Below are 19,736 nucleotides of genomic sequence, written 5' to 3' on the forward strand. Positions count from 1 at the left end.
CATTGCTCGCAGGACGGATGGCCGATGGGGCCAGAAGGTTCTCGAATGGCGTCCGCGGACCGGGAGACGAGCTGTCGGTAGGCCTCCAACAAGATGGAGCGACGACTTGGTTAAGATCGCGGGATCGCGGTGGATGCGGAAAGCACAAGACCGGTCTGAGTGGAGAGCCTTGGGGGAGGCCTATGTCCAGCAGTGGACGTCTTTCGGCTGACATGATGATGATGATGATGATGAGTCAGTTAGTTTGTTTGCTTGTTTTTAGTCTTTATTGTACAAAAAGGAGAAACAAAAACATTATTTCGCAGGTTTGTGCAGGTTAAGATAAGCCGATTATAGCCAAAAAAAATATTAACAATGTCTTTTCTACTTACGGTACTTCATTATCGAGCCTTAATGAAAGGTTGTTGCACAAAATTGTGGGTTGTTGTGGGTTAACGTCATTAAATGCGCTCAGTCGGTAAACAAAGGGGGGGGGGGTAACTACGCCACGTTCGTGCTACATTGGAGGGGACCTTCAGTCATGACGACATAACGTGCGACAAGAAACCCGACAGACTTAAACTACGCTCTCCCAAAACCATGAAATCAATAAATAAATATCATGGGACACTTGACACCAATTGACCTAGTCCCAAACTAAGCAAAGCTTGTACTATGGATACTAGGCAACGGATAAACATACTTATATATATAAATACATACTTAAATACATATTAACATCCATGACCCGAGAACAAACATTCATACAAATATCTGCCCCGGCCGGGAATCGAACCCGGGACCGTAAGCTACGCAGTCAGGTTCTCTAACCACTCGGCAATCTGGTCGTCAATTAATTCGTCCATTAGGAATGAAGAACCTTAGATTAGATTAGATTTATTTAGACATTTCTTAATGAAAATTACATTTCAGGCACGTCAAAATACTTTAAAAACATGATGCAAATAAAAATAACATCAATTATACAATTATAAAAAACAGTATCCAAATCAGTCTATCTGTTAGTCTAATCAGTGATAGTTACGATGCTACAGACAGAGCGTTAGCGTCAAACTCAGGGAATAAAAAAGTTTAGATATGAGTCCGGGTTCAAACCCACGATCTACTTGTGAGGCCATAGGCTTCTACTGGGCTAACACGGCATAACATTTATGGTTATCATTTAGCATGTCTATTTCGTGTCGTAACGTCTAAAAGCAGCCAATGTTCCGCCCGATATAACCACCGCAGCCCAGGGTTGGCACAAAGTGGCACTAATTCGGGCGCGTCTTTGATGTGGGCACAACCCTACCGGGCAAATAAAGGCCACGCTTACGTTGACAACTTTCAACGCAACATTTTGTTTTAAAAAATCAAAAATCAAAATCATTTATTCAGTAAATAGGCCGCAATGGGCACTTTTACACGTCATTTTTTAAACTACCAGCGCTTTCGGAAAGACCATCATTGCCAAGAAGAATGCGCCGCAAGAAACTTGACAGAAAGTCATTTTTTCAGGAGGACGACTAAAATAAGGGTATCTTTAGGGTAACCGAAGAGCATTCAAGCAAAATAGGTGTTCAAGGAGGTGTTTGGCATTCTAAGTCTGGGTGTTACCCCAAGACGATATACGCGTGAGTATGTATATCAGTAGCGTGGTGAGATAATTTTCGTGATAGGCTACTTTTTATCCCGATATTCTCACGGGATAGCGATAAAAACTTGAAATTTTTAAAATAAATTTTGGGAATCACAGGGGAATTTTGTAAAATCCATGAATTTCAATTGTAACTACCAGATCGAATAGTTTACGCGTGCGTAGCCGCGGGTCTCTAGTTTAATATAAGTCGTTGAGTACCTACATTCAGCAGCAGAAGTAGATGAGAGGTTGTGGTGCTCAAAATAATCTAAACTATCTCTTATTACCTTGGCAGTAAAGTCGTGTGTAGATTTTGTATTCGTAGCCGCTTGTCTAACTACTTCTGCTGCTACATGGCTATGCTGATAACATGGCTTCTTCTTTCTTACTTTTTTTCTGGCAGGTGACGGTTATATTTTAGTTTCCATGTAAGTAAATGGTCCAATATTTTAAAATTGCCTTTCCATGTTGTGATAGCAGATTAGGGCGTAACGCTTTTAATATTGTCATTATTATATCAATAATGTTATATTGATTACTTGACTGTATGTAGTATTTAATATTAACGCCTTTGTTGACGGGCGTGGCATGGTACACTTGCTCTGTGACGTTGTAGTCCGTACAGGAATGCTTCGTCACACTGCCGCAGTTTGTAAGATTGACTCCAGCTTAGAGTTTCTTTCAAGACCATCACGAAGGTTGGTGCTCCTCCGCTGCGCTTTTTGTCCAGTTTGTCCAAAATCTTTAATGTAGCACCTAGGTATTCACTATATGCTACGGGGTGCGTATTTAGTCGCATAATATTTGAAAGTCATAATGTAAATATGTCAAAATGTAATATTTGTTAATCATATTTTTTAAATGGTAGCTGTAGAACTATATAAATAAGTTAGATTATGTTTGTTTTATAATAATTCTGAACAACAATGAATTCAGGGAAAAAATAATTTTATGACAAACTTTACATTATGATAAATGTTACATTATGACTTTTAACAATTAGGCGACCCGACACCGACCCTTTGCTATGACATGGGCGCCTTAAAAGGCGAGTGTATCATGTCTTATAAAGCCGGTGATGTACCAAGGGTCTCAATGGTCTCATAGGAGGCGGTAGTCACTTAACATTAGGATTGCCCATGGATGCCCATGCCCGTTTGACGGCTTTAGTTTTAGAAACGAACGCCACGCCGCGGCCGTTATCAACAAAGATTTTTATCTTTTAAATTTGATATTTGGCTTGAATTTTCTGTTGCATTTTGCCTCAAAATTGTAATTAAGAAAAGGGGGTAAGCTGATAAAATTCTGAAATATAAGAGTAGGCTAATAAACAGATAAAAACAGAACTCGTCTTTCCTGACGATGAAATTTGGACCCATTTTTTTTCTAAATGGACTAGGAAGTTGACGAAGTTTAAACTTGTCAAATTTTCACGTAAAATTTCAAAAATCCCGATTATTAAAAATTATTGATGAGATTTTAAAGGGTCATAGACTTGATTTAAAAATATTGGCTGCAAACTTTTAACTTTGGAAAGACTTGAATCTAAGGGGCTGTTTCACCATCCATTGATTAGTGTTAACTGCCGGTTAAATGTGGTACCGTCTCTATTTGTTTCGTTCGAATAGGAGGAGACGGCATGACATTTAACCGTCACTTAACACTAATCAATGGATGGTGAAACAACCCCTAAATCTGTTTATTATCCAATACGGTACGACCACGCTAGTTTATCGCTTTGCTAAGATATAGCTGACTGACATACACAATGTCATTTTTCACGTGATACTTTATTGGAGTTCCTAGCACAGCTAATAAAAAACAATACATGTTTTTTTACTTAGCGTGTAGTGCGTTCCACTCTAGTCCCACTACTGCTGGCCAAAACACACACAAACATCACGCCTGTATCCCAAATGGGGTAGGCAGAGCACACGAAGCGTTACCGCTTCGGAGCCACTTTTAGCAATTTTAGGTTTAAAGTTTGACAAAAACGGTACAATAATGACAGGTTGCTAGCCTGTCGCCTACCTAAATCCTCAGTTGCCTCTTACGACATCCACGGAAGAAATGGAGAGGTGTAATTCTAACCCGACACCACACAGGCCAAAAGCCTCCCATTTTTCTCTCCACTCGTCCCTACTTTTGGCCGAATCTTGCCAAAGTGACTGGAAACGGTCCAATTCGTCCCGCCATCGCCTCCTAGGTGCGGAAACCAGTTAGTAATCAATAAATTTATGCATTAAATATATCGACTAAATTTTTAAATTAGTCTTATTTTTAATTAAGTGTGTCCATACTTTGACTGCGATTTAATTACAACAAAGTATGAACATCCTTTTAATCAGACTTACTTAAACAATAATTAAGTGAATGCATTATTGTCCATCATTAACTGAGCTAGACCTACACTAATTTCTTATCATGCATCCACGACACTCCGACTTAGTGTGGTCGTGCCGAATTTAATTATATGATGATTATCGCTTATCCTCTGTAATAAAATGTTCGATATAAAATATTTAACTTCAAACTCAAAGCAATAGCACAATAAGCATTTTTGAACTAAGCTTGTTTTCAATTATTTTTAATATTTATAATAGTGTATTATATTCTGTTATTTTTTAAATCACAAGTCAAAAATAAATGAAATTTTATCTCACGACTGGTTGAAATTCATTTTACATTTGAAACTACTCTAACCCTCAATATGTAGCTCGCGAGTAAGTGATTTAAAAGGACTAAGTATTATTAGTTCATATAGCGCTCTCATTGGCTCATTAGGATCCAATAAATGGGTCAGTATATCTTTCAGCTCCCTCACTCTGGCAAAGCAAAAGGCTCGATTGAGAAATTATAGTGAATTGGATTATTGTGAAAGTCATAATTGATATTAAACAAACCTAACCGTAGAATTCAGAATAACCATTTATAAATTTCTAAAAAATACAGTTTGGACGGGAAAAAATTACCTAATCAAACATTTCATTAAAACTTTCAAAAAATATACAAATAGATACATACCTCTTAAGCAAATAGAGGCACTATAAAAATATAAGCACGAACAAGATTACAACTAAGCTCTTGAAGCCACCAGACGACCAACCTCAATAATACCCCTTTATCTCCCCACCTGATCGCTGTAATGTCAGAGCCCGATAAATTTGAAGGTGCCTATATTAATTGTACCCTACACATGTGGTGCCGTGACCTCGTATCGATGGCTAATTAGGTGTGGGTCGTTACGTGATTTGAGCGAAACGAAACGAAACTGGTGACAAGAATCATGTCACTGGTCACTAAAACCGGTGATTTTAGTAACCAGATTCTTTCACTGCCTGCAGTGACGCGTTCTGTGACAGCCACTGGAACTGAATTTAACGTTATTTATCACAAGCATCGTTTTTCGGTGTAATGCCAATAATTTCATAATCTAAGAATCGTTTCCTTGACGTTGTATAAAGTTAAGGTTATAATTTTTACTCTGTGCTACTCGTGACGTCTGTAACGTTAAGGCGAAAATCACATAACCAGAAAAATAGCTCGTTACAAAAATCACCACTTGTCGCTTGACGTGAAACCAGTTATTTGGTTATTCAGCACGACACCAGTTACTGCATACCGTGACGTGAAATAACGTCCACCTCTATGGCTAATGAATTTACGACTACAGTATAGGTGCCAGCGACAGATGGTGCGGAGTAGAGCGGACAATTAAATGTAAACAGACAACGAATTGATCTGTCGAGCGAATTAAGTGTACTGTCTGAACTGAATCACGTACCGGGGAACCTTTGTGCTAACACTTACCCCCCGTTTCACCATAAATTGATTAAATTTACTTGACGGATAAAATGTTATGCCGTCTCTGTTTGTTTTGTTGGAATAGACGGAGACGGCATCACATTTATCCGTCAAAATCAATTTAATCAAGGGGTGGTGAAATCTTAGGTACAATCGAACAAAATTAATTATGACCTAGGGTGGAACCTTTGTGCTACTAATGTCATGTCACATCTCATACTATTGTCAAGGAAATCATAGTGACATTGATTATTAAAAGGTTCCACCCTGGAACATGATTCAATATTTTCAACCGTATCTAAGCGAATTTTTTTTTTTATTCGACTGGATGGCAAACGAGCAAGTGGGTCTCCTGATGGTAAGAGATCACCACCGCCCATAAACATCTGCAACACCAGGGGTATTGCAGATGCGTTGCCAACCTAGAGGCCTAAGATGGGATACCTCAAGTGCCAGTAATTTCACCGGCTGTCTTACTCTCCACGCCGAAACACAACAGTGCAAGCACTGCTGCTTCACGGCAGGATTAGCGAGCAAGATGGTGGTAGCAATCCGGGCGGACCTTGCACAAGGTCCTGCCACCTGCAAATTTAGTATGTATGTATGTAAACTCTTTATTGCACATAAAAATAAAAATACAAATACACAGAGAGGAGAACAAAGGCGAGCTTATCCCTAAGAAGGGATCTCTTCCAGCTAACCTAGTTAGGAGAAAACAATAATAATAGTAATGTCTAAGCTAGGCTACAAGTGTAACCTGTGTTAACAGTTCAGGATTGATATAATAATAATAGTAAATTTATTTCAGACCAAGGATCCTTATTATTGGTAGTACAGTTTTTGCATATTTGAAACAAGTGTTAGGGGCTGTTTCACCACCCATTGAAAATTAAACTTAACGGATAAATGTGATGCCGTCTCTGTCTATTCGAACAAAACAAACAGAGACGGCATCACGTTTATCCGTCAAATAATTTAATCAATGGATGGTGAAAGAGGGTGTTAGTGTTTAACCCTTAATAAGGTAGAGGCGATTTAGCGACCACTTGCATTGAGTTGGAAACTGAACCTTATTAATTTCATAATACGTCACAATTTCCATTGTAATTATTGAATACGTTTAAAAATATTCTTTGTCAGGTATGTATTCGATAGCTGCTTTTGATTCTGTGGTAGTATGCTCCAATAACGGGGCCTTATAAAGGGTTAACAATAAAACAGAGAACAACAAACAAAATACATTACAACTGCACACGATTGAACTGTTTAAGCCGGTGTTGCCATACAATTTAATATTTGTTTTATTTTATTTTTAATTTTTATTTTAAGTTAGTTTTTAGATAAGGTCCTCACTGAAAATCAGCGCCACGGCTTGCCGTGGCATTATGCTGAGTGGGGACCTGTTTAGCGTCATGTATGTCTTTATTTGTTCTATGTTTGTTTTTTATGGCGTTAAATAAATGTATTTTCTTTCTTTCTTCTTTCTTTCTTTCATTAAGACAATTATTTACAGGTATAAAACAAACCTAACGTAACCTACAGTTTTCTACAGGCTGATCATTTAAAAACTTAAGAAAAATTTACGTTTTCATTGGGAAAAAAAATGACAAACAATAATTCTGATAAACATTACTTCGCTACTGTACCTATTGGTATCAATTGTCTTGTGTCTTCATTTTGAACCCCCGACGCAAAAAGAGGGGTGTTATAAGTTTGACCGCTATGTGTCTGTCTGTCTGTGGCACCGTAGCTCTTAAACGGGTGGATCGAATTGAATGCGTTGTTTTTAGGTATTTGGTAGCAGGCTTTCTAGCGATAGTTCTTAGATATATGTTTCATCAAAATCATATATGTTCAGCCGTTTTTGTGATATCGAACTTTGAAGTGACAATGTCGGGGGTCTTCCAACTTTTTTTTTTAATTTAACTGGATGGCAGATTATGTGGGAAACTAATTTTAATTAAGTAGTTCTCTTTACCGTGGGATTTTGAAATGCCTTCTTAGCTTCTCCACATATGATCTATAAAAATCTATAAAATTACATACCTAGCCGAATCCAATTAAAAAATTTGAAAACCCAATACTTTCATGTTCAAAATTATTTAAATGCTGTTCATATTTTTGTATGTTTTTCTTGAGTCTTGTGTATTTTTCCATTTTTGTGTATAATTTGAATTTCACAGTGCATTGGTTTTCTAACTGTAATGCTGTATTTTTATTAATAAATAAATAAACAACTTCCAGTCTTTGAACGCATTAGGCTTGTGATATGAGTCTAGATAAAAAAAAAGTTTATAATAAAATTAAATGACGCTTCTACGCTACGTGATCGTTTGATTGAATCTGGATCGTCGAAGCCCTCAGCGCTCGGGGGCGCTATCTGAAACCCGCAGCTAATTTGGTTATCGCTATCGACCGACACCTACGGCCCGCCGCGACAGCGTGCGAGCGCCAGCAAGCGTTTTCTAACGAAGGCCACGATAAATTCTTCTGGCTATTGTAAATGTCTGGAAGATGTCGCTCTGAAGCGATAAGACCGCGTATTGCTTCATCATCGCGTGTGCATGTGGTCCTGCTGCTTCGCCATGCGCTGCAGCGCGCGCAGCACCATCAGTACGGGCACTGACTCATTTACCGACCTTGGGCTTCATGACAAGAAAATTAGTACGGGCAATGACTCATTTACCGACCACGGGTTTCATGACAAGCACATTAAGGTCGAGGGTTTTATTTGGGGGGTTGCAACCAAGGTAGCCTGCATGTTTCGACGCTGTTTACGAGCAAGTGTGATGAAATAGTAGATTGATAACCAAGGGTGGAAAGTGACCCATTTCACCCGAGATATTTCTGGCGCTCGAAGTGAGAGCGCCAATAGTTCGAGGGGAAATGGGTAATTTCACCCGAGTTAGACACTCTACTTTTCATTTCGACTGTGAGAAAAGTAAAATAGTACAAAAAATGAGAATAATAATAAATTAAATTTCCTTATATCCAACCTCCTACGGTACCTTTTCGACTGGCTACTTGCCACAACCGACTATGAAAAAAAACGAGTATATACAAAACTGGAGGTTGAACGCCGAACGAAGAAGTTTGACCTTTATTACTTATTTAAATATTCCATCTCTTTCTTTCACATTTCACGAATGACTTCCATCTCTTTCTTAACCTAACTAAAGAAAGAGATGGAATATGTTCGTGACCTAATAAAGATCTAATTTCTTGCTTCAAACGGATGTTCGGCGTTCAACCTCCAGTGTTGTATATAAGCTAGGCTCCTTGGTCAAGACGTACATCTAGATGGTCATGCCGAAACCTGAAAAAAAAGTGTCATTGACGTAACTTAATTATCTTCGACTCCGTGGCTAATCGAAAAATTAAAAAACAAAATACTTTCCGCCCCAGAGATGAAAAGGCAATTTTCCACCCGGCTATCTACCCATGAAAATTAAACTTTCCGAACAGGAGAGATGAAAAGATATGTTGTATATAATAAGTTAAGTTACGGTACGAAAAATGCGACGTGACACCCGAAAAGTTCTTACAGCATTGAACCCTTGTCCTTTTTCAGCAAGCACGCCTCCCTAGGGTAAAAGCCACAAATATGGTTCATTACGGACCTGCTATCAAATTATCGACGTCCTTAAAAGCTGAATTTTACACTGTCCTCCCATCGCATGAATTATTGATATCGTAAACGAGATATTTACCCTAAAACCATCATATCTCCAACAATCAACCACAACAATTTTCAACCGCATTCTTTCAAAGTCAGAGTTCAAACTAGTTTTTTCCATTGAAAGGGAGATAGGTCCTGTTGAAAATTGAGTTCTCAAATTACTAGTGGGTTGCCCCGCGGCGCTGTTCGTTGATTTCCCGAGAGAAGTGCAACCGGAGTTTGTGTGGGAATTTTTATTTCACACCTATTTTCAGGGCTGTATTTAATTTTGAGCTTTAAAACGTGGTGTTAGGTTTCATGTAAGAATTATTTAGTCTCATATAATTGAGAGGCTGTTTTTAGCGAAAGAGATAATTTGACGATGTCGTCGTTATGACTTTTGATACGTTTTATTAACGTTAATTTGGAATAAGTATTTTTTCGGGGTCCCCAACCAACTGAAATAAAATGACTTAGAATTTACTCGTGCCCACGGCCACAGTGGTCGAAACGTCAAGGTAAATATTACTAGCGTGATAAGTCCCGTATGTTTAGTATTTAACTATAAATGATTAACCATCGAATTCATCGATTATCATTGGGGCCATTGTGTTCTTGGGTGGCGACCACGTACCGGAAGACGCTGCTGGAAAGACCTGGTAAAGGTTGTAGGAGTCTAATGAATACAGGAGGTGCAGACCAGATGGTACAGTCAACTGCACCAATACAGACACAACAAAGGGTGCATAAATATCTGATACCACTCTATTTCTAGGGTGTCTGTGGCAGATATTAATGCAGGTGGCTGTACCGTTCTTTAGGGCAAGCCTAATGTTTGAACATGGCACAAGGCAGTGGGTGTCTTGATATTATAATTATATAAAAAATATGGAAATTGATATTATGGCACTCTATTAATATAACACTTATGAACTATGGGATCTAAATTATGGCAAATAAAGTTTATGGCCCGTGACCACTATGGCATACTAAGGGATATAATTATATACAAATGTGGGATAGTAAAGCGAAGAAAACCACTTTATCCAGATAAAATAAAGATGTATTAAAACCAACTCCAGAATATTACAAAATTTACACGTCTTCCGTCTTCAGTCTCTACTCGTATAACAATCTCTTTTGCGTAGTATTTTTATTCAATCTTTAAAACATGTCTAATCGTCAAGAAGTGATAGCCGTTGGGACCTTTGTGTTCTTGAGTAGCGACCACCTACCAGCGGACGCAACGCGGCTAGGCACTGTACAAGGTAGACTGAGGACCTGGTGAAGTTCGCTGGAGTCCAATGAATGTGGGCGGCGCATGACTGGTTATTCTGTTCTTTGGAGGAGGCCTATGTCAGAACACAGGGCGGTGTCCGTTAAACACGCTTCTATACCATTAATTGCCGAAAATCTGTGAATTACTGTTCTACACTTGAGGACTCCCATCACTTACTGTAACCAGCTTGTACATTGGCGCATTATTCAGCACCTGGTATCCTGAATTTGGAGGGCTCACGAAGTACAGAGGACTCAATACTTCCAAGTTGTTCGGCGCAGTCACTGCTGCATACAATTGACCGTTGATCATGTAAGTATTTTGGGTATTTACTGGCACGTACGTGTTTGTATTCGTCGGTGTAGGGTTGAAAATATTTGAAGCTGGATATTGTATTGGTGTGTTTGAGATGAATTGATTGGAGCCGATATTTGGTGCAATGCTGGTGCCATATTGCACTGTATTGGCTGGTGCTTGAGCTACAACGCCTTGTGTATTGTAATAAGGTACATTTGTGGTCTGTAAAAGTTGATAATTTTGATTGTTTGCTACAGGAACTAGCATGTAGTCACTAGTACCTCCGAATCTAGTAGAAAGATCTGGCTCAGTTTTATTAGAATTCACAGAATTTCCCACTTTAATTTCAGTTCCATTAGCAGTGGTTGCCATTTGTTTCACATCGGTTTCTTTGTGTGCGTCTTTGTGAACGATATTTTCATTAATTACCATTTCTTTATTTACTGCAGCATTAGTAAATATATCTTTAACTTCAACAACAGGTACCTTTGATAACAATGGTACGTCAGCTTTAGTCTCAGTATTTTCGTTATTTACACCCAAATCACTCTTTTGATTATTAGTTATCATTGCTTCGACATTTTTACTTGCACCATCATCACCATCGTCGCGTGGAAAAATAACAGCGTCGAAGTCTTTGATGATTGTATGAGTTGTGGTTGCTTGATGATCAGTTGGTGATGATTGCTTGTGTGACTGCCTTCCCATGTAGCGGCAATCCACGAAATATGCGCAAGCGATGATTAGAATGATCTGGAAATTAAGTTAATCGAAATAAAAATGGAATGACTTATTAAACGCCACACAATAAACAATTCAAAAAATAAACACTGTCAAAAAAATATATAAATTTATTTAAAATAAATATCATCATGGGACACTTAACACCAATTGACATAGTCCAAAACTAAGCAAAGCTTGTACTATGGATACTAGGCAACGGATAAACATACTTATAAATAAATACATAGTTAAATACATATTAAACATCTCCAAGACCCGAGAAAAAAAATCATACAAATAATCTGCCCCGGCCGGAAATCGAACCCAGGACCTCAAGCTTCGTAGTCAGGATCTCAAACAACTTGGCTATCCGGCCGTCATTTAGTTATCTTTTTACATGCAACATGACGGTTAACACCATGGCGTTACATTAGATACTTAAAATTAACTTTGAAAAGTAAAGTACATAAACTTGTGAGCAAAAATTTGATCAAAAATAACTGAACACGACTCTATCGTCAACGGCGTAGAAGCGTGTTTAGATATTGTTGATCAAATTTTTGCTCACAAGTTTATGGACTCGACTGTACTAAATAAAAAAACTAGTGACACGCAATTCTCACTCATCATGCATTCTCTCTAGCTCTCTTCTCCATTCCATCACACTGAGGGGCTGCTTCAAGTACAGAGTTGAGGAGTGCTGGTGCGTGCATAAAGTAATCACTGACACTCTTATCTTTACGGAGTAAGTAAATATCTAATCTAGGCAACTTTTGGAAATGGGAAATACTTTGCAATAATCAAGTAATTTCAATAAGTTATTGAAGAAAAAAATCTCGTATGGACGTTTCAAGTAAAAAAATGCATAAATCCATGTTGGTTGGATACACAGTTAAATATCTTGTCATGAAAATATGAAGCAGACTTTTTCATTCTACAATTGATTACCTATACAAAATATAATTTATATAATTATAATATTTATATATATTATAAAAAATAAAACTTACCTGCGCTAGAGTCGCCATATCGTTGCAGACTGACACAGAACGTGTCAATTAATAGATTATGATACTTAAAAAACAATTAACAAGGTAAACTTATCATTAAGCTAATGAAAGGAGGGTTTTTCTGGACGGTGGAATATATAAATAAAAAATAAATATCATGGGACAATTGACACCGATTGACCTAGTCCCAAACTAAGCAGTGCTTGTACTATGGGCACTAGGCAACGGATAAACATACTTATATAGATAAATACATACTTAAATACATATTAAACATCCAAGACCCGAGAACAAACATTTGTATTATTCATACAAATATATGCCCCGGCCGGGGATTGGACCCGGGACCACAAGCTTCGTAGTCAGGTTCTGTAACCACTTGACTATCCAGTCATCGTAAATATCCTCGCATATCCTCTCAGAATAAGATAGATTGGTCTGTAATTCCCATGCGGACCGAGTGCAGGTTGGGAACTATACACGCACCATTGAATTGCATCGCAGGATTTTGACATCATCATCATTTTGGTGTGGTGCAATGTCGGGTTAAAATTACACCTCTCCATTTCTTCCGTGGATTTCGTAAGAGGCAACTGAGGATATAGGTTAAGGTATACCGTAGGCGACAGGCTAGCAACCTGTCACTATTGTACCGTTTTTGTCAAACTTTAAACCTAAAATTGCTAAAAGTGGCTCCGAAGCGGTACTCTTCGTGTGCTCTGCCTACCCCATTTGGGAATACAGGCGTGATGTTTGTGTGTGTGTGTATCATCTTGGCCTATATACGTTTCACTGCAGGACATTGGCCTCCTCTCGGACCGAGAGGGCTTGGGCCTTGGGGCTTAGTTCCCATGCGGGCGTTATGCGGATTGGACACTTATACACAATTGAATCTCTTCGCGAGTGTGCTGGTTTCCTCACGATTTTTTCCTTTGTTTGAGTAGGTTTTTGCCTTTGTTTGTGTTTGTGTGTGCTCTCATTTTCGACAACCGTATATATATAGTATATATAGGCTGGGATGATATGATGATAATAAGAACAGAAATGCTCTCTTGTATATTTTCGTCCACAACAAGTTAGCAATGGACACGCGTTTTTTCATATTCTTCATAGATTTAGTATTAGTTACCCACGAAATAATGAGCTTAATAGCGACATCTCTTGTCCGGGTGAGCGGTTAGTTCCAATGGAGTGTTGAAAGTTTCTCGATGAGGGCTACAACATAGGTGTCGCTAGTATCGCTGCTTAAGTGACTAAATAAGGGGAAAAACAAGCTGAGATATGTGGTGCATAGGAGAAATTTGTGTCTATACTCCTGTCCAGTGGTGGTGTAGAGGCATAGCACGCAGCACGCAATGCTGAGGACCTGGGTTCGATTCCCAGCGCTGGTCGCTTTTTCTGGTTTTTCTGTGTATCTATGTTTCAGTTTGTATTTTCGATATAATGAGCCCAATTTTTTGAACAGTCTTCGATATTCAAGGTGCCTACGACCATGGGGTTTTAAATGTAAGATTCGATTCCACTCACATAACTGAACTAAGTACTTTTGTTTGTAACCTTTTGAAATGACTCGAATTTCGATAATTTATTGATCAAAGCTTAGGTTAATCAGTTCAAGTCTAGGGTGAATGGCATTTGTGGCAAATGTTCGTAGGCAAAATCCTCCTTTCCATCAGGCGGGATTCCAAATAACTATACTGTATATAAAAAAAATCCTCACGATAAACATTTATCAATGTGCTGTCAACTTAGTATTGTATTTCATGGTACAGGGAAATTTCATTAACTTTCTATAAATGTACATGTTTTAATATCTCAACAAAAAATACATTTATCAATGTGCAAGTAGAATCGAATCTTGCATTTAAAGCTCTACCTTGGTCATAGACATCCTGTAGACTGATATCAAATACCTATAGTATAGTTATTTATCAGTTAGGATACCTAGTTATTAAAGATTACTACTTTTTTCCCATCGATACAAAAATTATAAATGCGAAAGTGTGTGTTTGTATGTTTGTCCGTCTTTCACGTTGAATCAGAGCGACGGATCGACGTGATTTTTGGCATAGAGGTAGTTTATGGGCCAGAGAGTGAGATAGGCTACTTTTTATCCCGGAAAATGCACAGTTCCCGAGGGCACAGCACGCGATAACCGAATACCACGCGGGCGAAGCCGCGGGCAAAAGCTAGTGAACGATCACTACTACTATTTACTTAGTTTTTTTCGAAACGTCTTTCGGCTGACGATAAACAAACACACATACAAACTTTCGTATAATTATAATAATTATTAGTACAGTCACCAGCACCAATATCTGACACAACAAGCGTGCATAAACATCTGATACGACTCTATTTCTAGGGCCGGAAGGACGTGTCAGATATTTTTGCACGCTCCGCTGTGGCAGAAAGATATTAATGCTGGTGACTATACCTAGCATTAGTTCATTGAGTGATTCAGTTTTCTTGTATAATAATAATAATAAATTCATTTATTTCGGCAACTTGGCCCATACAATAAATACCTTACAGACTAACATACGATGAGTGGCGAGCTATGCCGGATGCCTACACTCAGCATTGGGTGGCTATGGGCTGAAGAAGAAGAAGACTAACATACATATAATCCTTAATATTTAAAACTAGTAATTAGTATAAATAGGCTAACGGTTAGCGCATCCGTTAACCTCGTCGGTACGAGTGTGAAACTTGATTGTAGTTCAATTAACTAACAACCGGCTAACCAATCATCAATCATTATAGTTATTTACTACTTAATTGTTCTGATGGTTAGTGTTTCGTTGTGCAAACATTGTGTAATTATAGATATAGGTAACAACGTTTGTTATAATTTGATTTATTTTATAAAATAATCCTGACCGAACCTTTAGGTTGGAATGCGTTGGAAATAGAATTAAACAAAACATCCCTTTAATATTCTAAACACGAAAGTTTGCAAGTCTGTTTATTTGTTTCCTTTTCACGTCTAAACCGATTTAGATTAAATTCCGGTATACAGATAAGTAGTTCGAGCTTCAGGAAAGGTCTTAGGATTGTTTTTATCCCGGAAAATTGCAAAGTTCCTGCGGGATAGCGATAAACTAATTCTACGCTTACAGCTAGAAATCGTATAAAGTTTACTTTTTTAGTAAATCGAATTATATTTATATCAAATGTGGTTGTTATTATATTTCTGGAAATTCTTCCATAATTTTAAACTAGCCTTTACATGATCCTGGCAGCAACTTAGAAATTCCGGGATTTTACATAATTCCCCCAGGTTTACCCACATGTTGTTATATATAAGGTAAGTAATTTATATTAGATTTTGAAAAAAATGTCTTTCTGCCTGTTTCTTCTGCATTCTGCTTGACAATGATGGTCATTATTACGAAAGCGACGGTAGTATAAAAAGTGCCTTATATAAGTTGGTGCTGAAGAATACCTACTTAAAATTAATTAGAATAGACCAGTAACCGTGGCATAGGGGTTATTGAAGCATATAATTTACTCTCAAAAATAATAATACTTTATTTTATGTAAGTATGTCAAATCAAACCAACAATGAATAACATGCGTATAATTTTAGCAGAAGATATATTAAATGAATATTCCTTTCACCCGACTTCAAAAAAAAAATGAGGAGGTTCTCAATTCGTCTGTACGTTTTTTTGCCTAGAGTTATTTGCTAGTATTTTTATCATCAAATTTACGAGTATATACATGTCAATTTATTCCATAGTGTTTGTTTTTATTCTTTTGGTAAATAAGGAAGGTTCTCCAATCTTCTCAACAGGATATTTCCGCAGAACTTCCAGAATTTGAGGAGTCAATGGCACCCTGAATCCATTTGCCAGAGCGGTCCTCTTGTCGAAGCCGATGCCTTGGCGCCCTATCACGTAAGGATAGGGTTCCAGGGTATCCGCGTAGTAGGGTGCCGTGAAACCCGGGACCAGGGCGGGTTCATAGGCCGAGTATACTGTGATGGCGAAGGCAGGGCTCGCAAGAGCCACTGCTAGAAGGATCTGTAAAGAAATTTGAGGTTGAGTTGGTATGAGTTGTAAGGGGGAAATTAACTTCGCTACCCGCCGATAGATGGCGTTGTACGCCTTTGTGTCTAGGTAACGGCGCGTTGCCATGGAATTCAAATTCAAACGTCTTTAATTCGGAATAGAAAGACATTCATTAATAGAAGTGTTAGCTAGTGCGTACGAGTCTTTTTTTTGTGATGATAATGTATATAAATAAATAAGAGTAATACAAGAAGAATACAGTCGAGAGAGAAATGTTTGGAAGTGCGTAATGAAGTAAAGTGGCTTTACTGGGTTAGTCTGGGTTAATACTAAAAATTAGATAAATGGTTTTGAACTTTTGAAAAATATGTGAAGAAACTTGTAAAGTCTGGTTCAGGTTTCTTCATGATATATTCCGTCTCCGTAAAGCTCGTGTTCTTTAAGCGCATTGCGTTTAAAGCAGCGTATATAGTCATATTTGCTATTATAGTTGGTCCTGTGGGTATAAAAACCCAATTATGTTATGAAATAATGGCCAAATATTAGACAGAAATCCGATAATTTAAATATTTAGATAAATGTCGTTCGGGAGAAAATCTCGAAATCTCATTCGCTTGTTTTAGAGTCATACTAAAGAGCACTGTTGTTTACAATGCACCGTCAACAAAGACCACAATGTAATATATAAATAAAGAAGGAAGAGGAAAAGAAAACATTTATTCGTGACATTTTACACAAAATACTCAGAAGAAAACTAAAAAAATTACGTATCACTGTCACGAAATGGTACCAAATCAGCATAATGCCGCCGCGCTGGTCTTCCTTTAGGACTATCAGGACTATACAGGACATACGGGAATTACCACGGGAATTCAGTTTAATCCCGGAAACTGCTGGATATAATGATTCACGCGAAGCCGCGGGTAAACGTCAGTTCCACTAATATTATGAATGCGAAAGTTTGTAAGTCTGTTTGTTTGTTACGATTTCACAGATTTAGATGAATTTAAAAGTAAAAGTAAGTAAAGTAAAATAATCTTTATTGCCAAAAAAAACCTAGCTACTACGTACAACTCACAAAAAATAAAAAAAAAACATACAATAAAATTTAGAATAAAACGAATTATTAAAGACTAAAAACACTAAGAATTTTAGGCAATGGGTCCCAATCTCAGCGTATGCTAGGCATGCCCAGCGCTAATTTTTAAGATTGGTCCCTAGAAGAGGGACGGTCGCTACCCGAAAATTTTGTACGCTGTGTAAATATGTACGGTATGTACCTCATTTGTACCTCAACCAATGCAATAACATATAAATTAAAAAAATGTGGTGGGTGCTGTCGTGTGCGTATTTGTGCATTTGCGCATGCGCCTGAGTATATGCATGTGGGTGTCCGTGATCGATTTAGAATGATTTGAGATGAGATTTAGGTGGCATTATGCTGAGTGGGGACCTGTTTATCGTCATGTATGTCTTTATTTGTTCTATGTTTGTTTTTATGGCGTTAAATAAATGTATCCTTTCTTTCTTACTTTAAATTCGGTAAGTACCTATACAGATAGTTTAAGTCCCAGGAAAGGACACAGGACTGTTTTTATCCCGGAAAATTACTTAGTTTCTGCTGGATGGCGATAAATGAGTTCTACATGGACGGAGTCGTGGACAACAGCTAGTATTTAATAATACAAAAACTAACTTACCAAAACTAATTTCATAGTGAATAGGCACGACCGTCGATCTCAATGGAAGTAATCCGTCTGCCTGCAGAGCGGCTGATTTATAAATGCAGATATGCAATTTAAATAAGTATTAATTATGCGATCAAAATAAGCAGTATTATTATTACTCGTGGTTTTGCTCATGTAAAATATTATTTCCGGGTTTCTACTTAATTCCCATTTATTATTAACTAATTATGGATCCTGAGTCAACCGTTGTATGTAGACGGCCCATGCTTCGTTCTTCCTTCTTTAAGATTTTGGTGTTTTACTTGTATCCCGCGGGAATATCGAGATAATAGCTACCGTTGTATCCCGGAGACAGCCTTTTTAGCGTGAATGAGCCACAAACACACACGTGTGGGCACGCACACACATTCATACGGATGTTTGTGAATATTAGTACTTCTTCATAGGCGTATATAGAGGGGGGGCGGGTGGGCCGTGCCCACCCCTGTATGGTCCAGTGCCCACCCCAGGATGTTGGGCTACCGATTCAAAATTCCATGATACTGATAACTTCACACAAAAATTCAGGCCAGGCCCCCCGCACCCCACGTCTTTCGGAAACCTTAATCGCACCTTTAATATTAAACTGAAACAATTCGAAATATTCACATTTCCAAAATAAACTTTAAATAAAACACAATCTGATTGAATTTAAAAATGAGAAAATTTTAAAAATTTTGTCCGAACAAAACGAGACTAATGAACACTGTGGCATGCTCGATATTTTTATGGTACGGTTGTGAGGTATTAAATTTTATTTAAATGTAAATTTTGTTTTCACGCCCGTAATAACTAACCACTACTTCAGGCAGGACCTTTGTCTACGGTGGCGCCAACTGGTGAGCGCGAAAACAGTAGCCCTCAGATGGACATTACATTACAGTAGGTATGTCGACGAGTAGGTACATTTAGTTGGGTCAACAGTCTAGCAAGACCTCTAAAATAACTAGAAAAGGAAGAAAATTCATTTATTCACAACTAGCCTCTTGCCCGCGTCTCCGTCTACGTAGAATTCGTTTATCGCTAACCCGCGGGAACTATGCAATTTTTAGGGATAAAACTATCCTAGATAATGTAAAGAAATCCCGGGGAAGGCCCCGGGACTCAAACTATCTGTATACGGAATTTTGAATTTAGACGAGGGGCTATGTTTAACACTGGATCGTAGATACCTACAAATTTGTACGAAACCCTCCGTGCGCAAGTCCTACTCGCTCCTGGCCGATTTTTTAATGTATATTGTACAGTATATTTAAGTGAAAGAAGTCATAAAATAAAAATACAGAATGATAATTTAGTTAATTTATTTATTCAGATACCAAAACATTCTTTGATTGTTAGTAGGTGTAACTTATGACTATGTTAGTATCATGTTCGCTCGTGTCTTAGGGCTAACAATTTTAGTTATTTTAGGCTCTAAGTGCGTGTTAAGGACCAACAGACGTTCTTGCACTCCGACTTCTAACCGGAGAATGTGACGTATTCCGTCACTTTAGGGATGCGAAGATAAAATATTTCTAAATATACTTCGCTTATTTTAGCATTAGAAAAAGGAGATAAGTAGGGATTACTTATGGATCTAAAAGAATGTGTATAACCATAAT

The 19,736-nt window shown here is 37.9% G+C and overlaps 2 protein-coding genes across 2 annotated transcripts; both read right to left on the reverse strand.

Annotated features, from left to right (window-relative positions):
• Positions 1-10,121: 10,121 nt before the first annotated feature.
• On the reverse strand, positions 10,122-12,479 carry LOC141430757 (uncharacterized). The gene is made up of 2 exons (XM_074091618.1): positions 12,390-12,479; positions 10,122-11,409 (listed from the first exon to the last, which is right to left on the reverse strand). Exons 1-2 carry the CDS (start codon positions 12,405-12,407, stop codon positions 10,510-10,512), a joined length of 918 nt encoding a protein of 305 aa, XP_073947719.1. The 5' UTR covers positions 12,408-12,479; the 3' UTR covers positions 10,122-10,509.
• Positions 12,480-15,957: 3,478 nt separating this feature from the next.
• Positions 15,958-18,167, reverse strand: LOC141430759 (uncharacterized). Its single transcript, XM_074091619.1, has 2 exons — positions 18,106-18,167; positions 15,958-16,417 (listed from the first exon to the last, which is right to left on the reverse strand). Exons 1-2 carry the CDS (start codon positions 18,118-18,120, stop codon positions 16,124-16,126), a joined length of 309 nt encoding a protein of 102 aa, XP_073947720.1. The 5' UTR covers positions 18,121-18,167; the 3' UTR covers positions 15,958-16,123.
• Positions 18,168-19,736: the final 1,569 nt, after the last annotated feature.

This window comes from Choristoneura fumiferana, chromosome 9 (assembly GCF_025370935.1).
Source record: "Choristoneura fumiferana chromosome 9, NRCan_CFum_1, whole genome shotgun sequence".
NCBI lineage: Eukaryota > Metazoa > Arthropoda > Insecta > Lepidoptera > Tortricidae > Choristoneura > Choristoneura fumiferana.